The 10,955-nt window shown below is 28.5% G+C and overlaps 2 protein-coding genes across 2 annotated transcripts in view; both read right to left on the minus strand.

The window, feature by feature from the left end:
- Window positions 1-1,893, minus strand: part of LOC100165793 (conserved oligomeric Golgi complex subunit 2) — a 7,692-nt gene extending 5,799 nt beyond the window's left edge. Inside the window, exon 1 of the mRNA XM_016802129.2 lies at window positions 1,717-1,893. Within this exon, the coding sequence (XP_016657618.1) occupies window positions 1,717-1,767 (51 nt within the window). The 5' untranslated portion in view covers window positions 1,768-1,893. The remainder of the gene's footprint in view (window positions 1-1,716) is intronic.
- A 2,490-nt stretch (window positions 1,894-4,383) lies between these two features.
- On the minus strand, window positions 4,384-10,809 carry LOC100158925 (transcription initiation factor TFIID subunit 8-like). The gene is given in 4 exon segments (NM_001162578.2): window positions 4,384-4,762; window positions 7,623-7,773; window positions 7,852-8,144; window positions 10,575-10,809. Coding segments are annotated over 4 exon segments (849 nt in total). The 5' UTR covers window positions 10,696-10,809; the 3' UTR covers window positions 4,384-4,478.
- Window positions 10,810-10,955: the final 146 nt, after the last annotated feature.

Genomic DNA, 10,955 nt, shown 5'->3' on the forward strand with positions numbered 1-10,955 from the left:
CCCCACGTTTTCAAACTAGCACCCCCAATTCATTTCAGTATTTCACAAATCATTTTAAAATTATTGTGGTTTATTGGTTCGGAATTTTTTTTTCCATGCCAATTAATGATAACTGTTCACGAATTCACGATTAAAACAGTATTGTGTGAATGCACATTTCAGTGTTTCAGCTTTTGTCAATATGCAGCAATGATATTATTATAGAAAATTATACTATCTTAGGGATTACGGTTGGGTACGAAATCTTCTATTTATAACTTTGGTTATTACTTGATTTTTACTAATATATTTATTTAATCTGCGGGCTACGCTGAATTGATTAAATTCGGAATGACAAATATTATTAAGAGGATGCTACACACTAGTAAAAATGGTTTTGCGTGGATAAGAACCACTATGGCTAAACTTATAGTTCATGTTATGCAACCAAATGTTCCTACTAGGAAGAAGAGAACATAGACTGTGCAACATTGTTTTTAATTTTTCGATATCACAAATACGAAAAAAGTTCTCATAGTTTAAAAATAAAAGTAGTACAGTAAAATGGGGTAACTTTGATAATTTTTTACTGTTTTATGACAATTTCATTTTTTATATATGGATAACTTCTGTAGTGTTAACGATAAAACTCTCAAAATTAAATATTAGTTACAACTAGTTCAATATTTTAACGTTTTAATTTTTAAAATTCTGAAATTATCTTTTGAGATATCAATATTTTTTAATATGCTATCAAAGTAATACAACGGGCAATTTCGATACCTATATTTCTTAAGCTAATGTAATGCAGTTAGTTATAGTATTAGGATTAAGGGGGGTGTGGGGGACAAAGCCCCCCATGGACATGTGTAACATAAACTATTCCAGCACCCCCTAAATTCACACCCAATGTGCGCCTATGAATACAAGTCCATAATGCATCATAATAACTTTTAAGTATTAGACTAATCCAAATATGATGTTGAAAATGTCCCTATTGTATGAATATATATCTCAATCACAAAAATAAGTAGGTACTGTTGTGCAGGCCCAGAATTCAAAAACAATATTATATTTAAAATTATAGTTTGGGACCACTGTTTTTTTAAAACTTGAACGGTTGCAGAGTGCAAAAGATGAACTGGAAGGATTATATCTGTAATCCAATTAATACAGAAATTTTTTTTTTAAATATCCAAGTAAATTACAAAAGCATTATGATAAAATCTATAAATCAATTTAGATGTAATTTCCATTCCTAAAAATGATTATTCCGGACAGTGTACAGTTTACACTAATAAATATTTACATTAAAAAAAATGCTAGATATTAATGGCCATTAATATTATATTATTAAATATTATATTAATATATAATATTACATTATATTAATATTATGGAAATGGAAACATTATTATTACCGGAACAAGTACTTTTATTAAAGTAAATTGATGAAATCATGTAAATCTAAGAAATATTAATTTGTATTTACTGAGTATTAAGATAGGTAGGTAATACTGATTAAAGGATTAAAAAAAAAAATGCTTGATAATATAATAAAACTAAAAAAATGACATCAGCAAACGTCTACGACAATAACTTTTGAATAGGTAATAAGTTTCTGCACATTTTTTTAATAATTTTTGTATTAAGCAGAAAAAAACACGTATACCTATTTTGAAAATAGAGTATCTTGTAAATTAGATTTGTACAAAAAATATTTGCATATGTAGGTACCTTAGAGAATGTCTGCATATCAAACATCGGAGAAATGTTGTCGGAATCCATATCAAAAATTAATATTGCTTGAGGTTTTATGTTTTTTAAGATTAACGTAAATTGTCAAAAAAGATGCGGGTACCTATTGAACGATTTAATCGACTAATAACAAATAATACCTGGTAAATGATAACACGTAACATATCGCCATGAAGACTAGAGATATCTCTATATCGCGATAGAAAGCTTATCAATTTTTAGGCCGACGGGGGTTGTTTGTAACGTGCACAGATTACAAGCCCGGATTAAGGGGCGGCCAATTAGGGGGGCCCACGACGCCTAGTATGTAAAGGGCCCATAGACTTCCCGGTGTCGTTGAAAAATATGTTGAAAAAAGAAACAGACTATTTGTGTCTATTTTGGAATGACATAATATTACAACATAATCTATCAACAAATATCTATTAATTTACAAAGCAAAATCAATGATATTTTACAAGCAGTAAATTTTTTGAAAAGCTTAAAAAATATTGTTTTAAGATTAAGGGCCCGTTTTACAATCATAGTTTAAACCTCGGTTACGCTTGAACCACTGATTTTACCGGCCGAATTCGATGGTTTAACCGGAGTTCAACTATTGTAAAACGGGCCCTAAGAGATTTGAACAACATCTATGAACGTATAGAGTTGGAGAGTTTTATACAGTTTTGCACAAAGATGAAAATAAAATAAAAATCATGAAAAATTTCCTGATGGTTATTTATTCTTAGTGGTAACTGGTAATAATAAATTTCGGGTTGAAACACATCATGTAATAATTGATAAATTTTATTCAGAACTAGACAAAAAAATAAATGCATATAGTGTAGTAGTTGAACACTTTTTATTTTTAACTAGACTACATATTGGGTCTAGTTAAATTTATAAGTGTATATAAAAATGATGTTGATGATCAGTTAAAACCAATATTTGATGGATCTAGCTGATGCACTCAAGATATTTGAACGGATAACCGAATGTAATATCATTAATTTTTTCCCTAACATTCATATTGCTATAAGAATATATCTTACCATTGTTGTTGCTAATTGTACTACAGAGAGAGCATTTTCGAAGTTGGCCAGAATTACTGGACCCCTGGGCCCCCAAAGGTCTTAATCCGGGCTTGCACAGATCTATTGTCTATTATCTGTATATATAAAACGGAAAGCTAACTGACTGATTTATCAACATACAGTTCAAACCATTACACGGATTGGGCTGAAATTTGGCATACAGATAGCTATTATGATGTAGGCTAAGAATGGATTTTTGGAAATTTAACGCCTAAAAGGGAAAATAAGGGGTTGTAAGAATACAACAACAATGGCGCCATCTATTGAGCAATATCTAATTTAATTAAACAATATTGGTTTTAAAATACAAAACACACATACTTTATATATGGAATAGTGATTTCTTTAATGATCTAGATGAGCAATAAGAAAGACATTCTATAATTTTTATGCCAAAAAAATAAAAATAATGATTAATGACTGTTCAAACAAATCAAACAAATTTTAATGGCCAGTATTATGTTAATAAATCATGATGGATAATTGTAATAATCAAAAAATATGTAGGTATGTTATATTTTACATTATATGTTATAACTTATAATATTTTGAACTGATATTTTGAACTAAAATTATGTGATACAATTTGTAGATATTCTAACTTAGTCTAATAAGTATAATAGTCCATTATAACTATTTATAGTGTTCTTTCACATCATATTAGTTTTTTTATTTTGAATTTTTTACTTTACTTAGTTGAGATATATTATTTAGTTTTACATAAGCAAAGCCTTAACACTGGCAAAGATTCCATATAACCATTCCAGGTAAGAAAATAAAACTGGCAGTTTTCAATCACTATAGAAAGTGGAAAAAAATAATGGTCTTTCATAGGTAATAGGTAGCAAACCCTCCCCCTTTTTCTGGATATTACAAATAACTAGTTTGTGTCATATCTGTTACCATATGCCCTAAGGGGTTAAATATTAAACATTCAATTTAAAAAAATAAAAAAATAAATAAAAATAAATAATGACTCCATATATTACAAAAATTTAACTTAAGTTATGAAATCACTTTGGGAAATAAAGTAACTCATTAGGTAAGGTATTCATTATTTGTAAATTAATTAAATGTAACTTAACTATAATTCTTAACTCACTGCCCAGCCTTTTCATTTGATATAAAATAGAATTAATAATTATATTTAAGAGGACGCTACACCTGCATGTATTGTTTCCGTCTTACAAATGTACAACATAGCAAAAACTGTTTAGTGTGGGACAATTATGCTCCTTTTGTATTTATAGTAGAATTACAATTTCACAATACATAGGGAAGAACTTTATCTGTGTCGTAGCATTTTTATTATTTGGATAGTATAAATTATAAATAAATACAAATAAAGTTCTTCCCTATACGTTGTCAAGTTTTGGTAAATTTACTATAAATACAGAGGAAATGCATATGTTGTCCCGCACCAAACAGTTTTGTTATGTTATATTTGTAAGACGGAGACAATGTGGGTGTAACATCCTCTTAAATTTAAACACTAGATACTGACGTAATTCATGAAACATAATATATGAGACTTTAAATAACAATATGTGACAGAAATACAGAATGTACAATAGTCTTGAGACTGATCATATATTTGGTTTTAAAAAAATATTTTTGAAACAAAATAGTTTTTTATAAATATGTTATATGACCAGCAGAACAATTTTAAGGGGCGGCTGGATACTTTACAGGTCTCAAGAAAGGATTGTCAATGGGTTCTTCTGGTTTTGATTCAGTTTCATCACCATTGTTTATATCTTCTTCTTCTTCATTTTCATTTTCTTGTTCTTCATTTTCATCAAATTCTTCTTTTATCTGAATATCTTTTTTGAACTTAATTTTTTTAGTAGGTACTGGTATTTCAGTTTCATCGGGATCCTCGTCAAATACTTGATCTTGAGGTAACAATGCTGAGAAGTATGCGGGTTGTTGCGGCTTATTGGCTATCACTATAACAAAAAACATTTACTATTAAAAGCTCTGTAATTTGTTTTTCTGTTCAGGATTGATTCTAGACTAGTTTGGCATTATTGTAGTACCTATTGGACCATAATATACTCAGTTCAGCGCCTTCAGCATCTATACTTCAAGACCAGGGATGGCAATTTTTTCAAATGTTACTTTCCAAAAAATTACCTGATTTTTATTTTCCTGGGCGCCATTAAATTATGAAAAATATTAATAAAATACATATTTAAATAAGAAAAACATACTGGTGTTATAATTTATCATTAAAAATAAAATATAATAAGTAGGGTTCAGATTTGAAGACAAGGGCCTTCTTTTTAATAATAATAACAAATAATAGAGAAATAATTTTTATATAAAAGTGTGTCATTGTCATATGTAAGATGATGAACACATTTTTTTTTGCCTTTTTTACTTATAAATGCCTTTATTGTGTTTAATTTTCAATTAATTTGATAGTTTTATATACAACATACGTATTAACGGTACAAATCGATAGGATTTTCTGAAGACTGTACATTGTCGTCTATCAATTATTTTTAATGGGTTTTATTATCGGCGATATTTATCGATATCACCAAATACTTTATCGAGTATTTGGTATGGCCAGTTAATTTAACATTAATTAAAGTACCCATTCTACCAATCTATAGATTAAAATATATTTATAATGCATAGATACTAGATTCAAAATTGTTCGTCAGTCAGCCTTGATAACATCCGTGGACGTAGAAAGATCATTTTCTATGTATAAAATTATTTTAAGCCCAAACCTACAATGTTTTACCAAAGGCAGTTTATCTAAGTACATAGTAGTGAATTTTTTTTTTAATGCAAACTAGTTAAATATACAAACTAATTAATTTTGTAGTATATTTTTTTTGTAATCGCTTTTTTATATAAACTAAATGATTTTTTCATTGAGTTTATTGCCTTTAAATCCAAACCCTAATAATAAGTATTTTATTTTTTTCACAGATGAAAAGTACCTACAGTACTAGACACTCAAATACAAGTGCATTGTCTCACTAATTCAATCATCTTATGTTATTATTGTGTTATTATTCAATCATCCTCAAATTGGTATTTTTTTAACGTTGCTACTGCGTTTGATAGGTTATGGACACAAAGAGTTGCTTTTGGCTTCTCAAATTAAAAATCTATACGAATTTAGTTGACACTCGCCAAGAAAGTATTCTCCCTCCATTCAGGTTTAGCTAATGCTCATAATTTTTTATGTTCCAATCATCATACTGTATATTTTAGAATCTACTTACTACTTTAATAGTTTTATTAATTATATGATATAATATGTATGTATATATTTGTTTACCTAATTATCCACACCTAAATAGTAATAATCAAATTCATTATTAGAATATAATTCATTACTTACACATATAATATCAAATATTATTTCATTCAGCAGTTATTCTATGAATGAATAAAAATATAATAATAAGTAACTAATAACTATTAATTAATCATTTTTAATGATTATACAAACATGAATAGGATACTGAGTAAATTTTATATTTTTTTTATCTGAATAACGCAGTTTTACTTATAACTTTTCTATACTTATATTCAATATTATAACTATTAATTATTACCTATATTTATAAATAAAATTTGATATTTCTGATTATAATAATTATTTTTTAATCTTTGATTTAAGAAAAAAATTAACTTAACGTAATAATAAAACTAATTATAAATGTAACAACAAATGATTGGTACATTGAAAATATGAGACATAGGTGGCGGAAGAATACTTTCTTGGCGGGCGTCAACTAAACCAGTAGCAAAAATGTAATGCTTGCTCCTATGTATCTAATTCTCACTATATTTATAAGACACTTACTGCTCATTTTCATACAACTAAAATACTATCTTAGCTAACTTTGCAAATGACAGCTAGGAACAGGGGCAGATTCAGATTAATAGAGGAGGCGAATATCACACATTAAAAAATAAAATACGTGCCTAATATAGATATTTCAGTATTTATGTATGTTAAAAAACAACTTAAACAGTAAACTTAAAAAAAAATACTAATATCAAATATTAAATAAAATAAAAAACATACATTATCATTAATTCTACGCGTCATACAAAATCTTTTTGCATGTGTAGAAAAAGGATAGTTATAACTATTTGGTGGTTTCCGATGTTTTTCTAGTACCTAGTTGGTTAGTTCTTTTATTTTTCATAAGTTAAAATAACAACATAAAATCCGCACTTCTTTTTGGCATGCTAGTAACTAATAACTAGTATTATTGAAACGATAATTTGATGATTGTAAATAAAGTTGGTAAATTATCGGAACTGTAAAAATTACCGGCCAATACGACAAAATAATTAAAAATCAAACACGATGTGATGATTTTCATTACTGAATTGCTATTTTCTATCGAGTTGTTATTCCTCGTGGAACTATTGAAAAATTATCGCTGCTTATATATTATATAATATATAAGTCAATAGTCATTACTCATTATAATTGAGATGGCACTACTAGCGCGGCACCACGGTATTGCTAATTTCCATCCCGTTGTCCATTGTTTTTGTTATTTTTAAGAATAGTTTTTGTATTGTTTAATTAATATAGAATTAAATTTTTTTTTTCAAAATTTACGATTACTTTTGTGTTACTAAAAAAATAATAATTGAAAATCGATTTTCCTACATAACTTTGAAAAAAGAATAAGAAATTCAAATATATTTGAAAATTAAATATTGAATTTCCGGAAGAGTATTTTATTTTGTTCCACCTATTAGTCTAAATGCACGAAAAAAGACTCTGTTTTCAACAGCCTTAAGTAATATTATCATACTTACAAGCAAAACAATCATTTTCTTGGTTCAAAAATAAACTCTCAGTAGGGCCAGTTTTTAATAAAAACTTAATTAATGATTTTTCAAGTTCATGCTTTTGAATTGCAGATTTTTCTCGGATCGCCTCATATTCAGTTACTGGTTGTTTGTGTGTCTGCAAATAAATAATAATATATTAGTGTATTGAAAAATAACTGTTTGTTGTACATTGGCACAGAGCTAGTGATCATACTGGGGTCCTAATGTATGCATGCGGATCTGGAAAAGCTGGCATATAACTTGGCATATATGATGGATGTGGCAGTCTAGTCCCCGCTTGTAGGTTACTTGTTTGGCGTGGCTGTACAGATGGTACAGGGCTAGGAAGAACAGCCCGATTTGATCTTTTGGCATAAGCTAATAGGCTGGACGCATTTTTGAACATACCCATGTCAATTAGGCCCATCATAACATCGGCACCGAGAGGCTCGAGACGCCCAGCTACTTCTGCATAACGACGGCTACTATTTCCCATTTGGGATAGCACTAAAATCAAATACATTACATTAATTACAAACAACACTTTCAATATTTATAATTTTTTAATATAAAATATGACCATTAAAAATGTACAATATTTTCATTAGAATCAGTGACAGTAGCACTAAAACTTTAATATATATATATTTTTTTATTTCAGACAAATTTTATTCAGGTGTTTTAAATCATTCTTAACCTATATATTATTATACTTAACCTTGGAAAATACATTCTGTTTAATTTTAAGCACCTTCAATAATTCCCATATTGTAATGGGGAAAAATAACTCAATAAAAAAAATCTAGTATAATACTATAATAACCATATTTAACAGGTCTTTATTAGTCTTAAATATAAGTACAACTAAAATAATCTACTCTGAACTTTAAATCTTAAGAGGATGACAGCACACCATGTGTTTTCTTTCTCTGACCCACGCGAAACATAGGTAGCAAATTTATGTCCAGAGAGAGAAAGGAAATAATGCTCTGACATCCTCATAACACGTTAAGTGCCATGCGGCTGCCGGTGGTCATTTGTAAATTTCAAATTTTATGCTTTTGCGACCGCCGGCGGCCACAATTGATCATTACTACCAGGCCACATGACTGCCGGCGGCCGTAAATGAATATGGTTTTATATTATTAACTTTTCCATGGCGCTACAATAATACACCAAAAAGTGCCATTGCGTAGCGCGAATCATTACAAATTTTTTGATGTAATAAATATATTTAAAAAAATTTTTTTTATATTCTTAAACTTATTTCAAATAGTTAATACAGTCAACTCGCGATATAACGAATTTCAAGGGACCGAGAAAAAAATTTGTTATATCGAAAGTTCGTTACATCGAAATTATATTATACCGCGATATTTTCAAGGGACCGGTAGTTTTATTCGTTATATCAAGATTTTCGTTATATCGATATTCATTATATCGCGAGTTGACTGTATAATATACGAATTTGGAATGACACTGAAAAATATCCTTGGCGATGCATAACTGTGTGACTGCTGGTGGCCGCATGACACTTAACATGTTAAAAATTAGTAATTACCATAGATAAGTATTGATAGTAATTTATTAAAAATGTATTGATTTATTTTATATCATAATTTTATTTGTTAATAAATTAGTAGTTAGCTATAAATCACATTTTATTTTAAAAAGACAGAGCATTGCCCTACATTTTATAATATGATTGTTTACATAAATTACTTTTATTTGTTTAATAGTAATTTAAAATATTATCTAACTTATAATAAACTGGCTTTAAGTATATCTATATGATTATATCAAACAAAAATTATTGTCTCATAATTATTTTTAAAATTGTATGGAAATCAAGGTGGAAAAATATGTTTTATTTTAACTTTATTTAGCTTCAAAAACTGTGTTTATTAGCTATAATTTCTATACACTATTTAAAAATTTTTGGTTTCTAAATTCTAAATGAATTTATACAGGTCCATGGTTTTTAAAAATGTGAAATGATTTTTAATTAAGTGTATATGAGACATTACAATAAGAGAATAATACATGATGATAATAATATACCCTCGAATATACCTGATCAATAAGTTTTTGGACATTATTTTAATGTGTTCTTCTGTTCTTGTACTATATTATGTATTTCATTATTTTATACTATAGGATTATGTACATCAGTATAAACTTAAATTATTCACTTAAGTATACTATCTATATAAATTCAAAAATAGAAGAGAATAAATTTGTATTTTTACATGAGAAATGGGGAATGAATATTATACATAGTTTGTAAGTGATCTTCAGAAGCAATACTTATTGCAACAACAGTTAATTTGAAACCAATAAAAAAACTGTTTAAGCACGGTTATAACTAATAATATAAAAGTACTATGTACCAGGGGCATAGCCAGGGAAAAGACTGAGGAAACTGCAGCACCCCTCCCCCAAAAAAAAAAAAATTTAAAATTATTATAATGATCTATGATAGTCGCTTAAAAATTATTAAATTGTATTTAAAATATTTTAAAATATATTATAAGTATTAACACTTTTCAGCTATCGATCTGTGCTAGTACGTATTTAATGTATAAAAGTGTCAAAGTTTATCAGCCCCTCCCCCCCTGAAAAAAATCTTGGCTACACCACTGATATGTACCTATCCACCAATTAAAAATGTAATACTCAACCATACCCTAAACGCAGTAGCAAATTTAAAAAAGGTCACTTAGTCAAATTTAGTTATGGAATCCTCCTAGGTAAATAATAATGAATAGGTTTAGTAAAATATGTCACAGCTTCTAGATAAATATTGCATTAGGCACCTTTAATATGTTTGCCCACTAGGTAGGTAACAAAATCATAAATATACGACTGTCAGAACAGCTAAACTGTCTAATTGAAATTAGTTAAGGCTACAGTCAGTAGCCATCAAAATTTACTGACCACTAAAAAGCATTTCGACGAGGGTCTCCATCGCACTCGGTTCTGCCGCTTGAAACCCATTTTCCATCAATATTCCGGCAACAGTGGTCTTCAAAAACTTCCTCTCCATAGTCTTATCCATTATCGACAGACACAATCTATGCGGAGTTCAAGATTTACGACACCCCAGGCACAGAATAAAATATTTTAATAGTCGAGGTTGCGGTTACGTACTTACGTCCGAAAATCGAAAAATATTATTTTTGTTGTTATCATTGTTGTCTGTGTGATCCGTGCTGTCAGGTCATTGTTCCAAAGAAAGTGATAACTGATAACATATTCTGTGATAGCTGATAATGATAACATATAGCTTATACCACGGACCACGAACTAAGATAGTAC

The sequence above is a fragment of the Acyrthosiphon pisum genome, chromosome A2, assembly GCF_005508785.2.
Source record: "Acyrthosiphon pisum isolate AL4f chromosome A2, pea_aphid_22Mar2018_4r6ur, whole genome shotgun sequence".
Lineage (NCBI taxonomy): Eukaryota > Metazoa > Arthropoda > Insecta > Hemiptera > Aphididae > Acyrthosiphon > Acyrthosiphon pisum.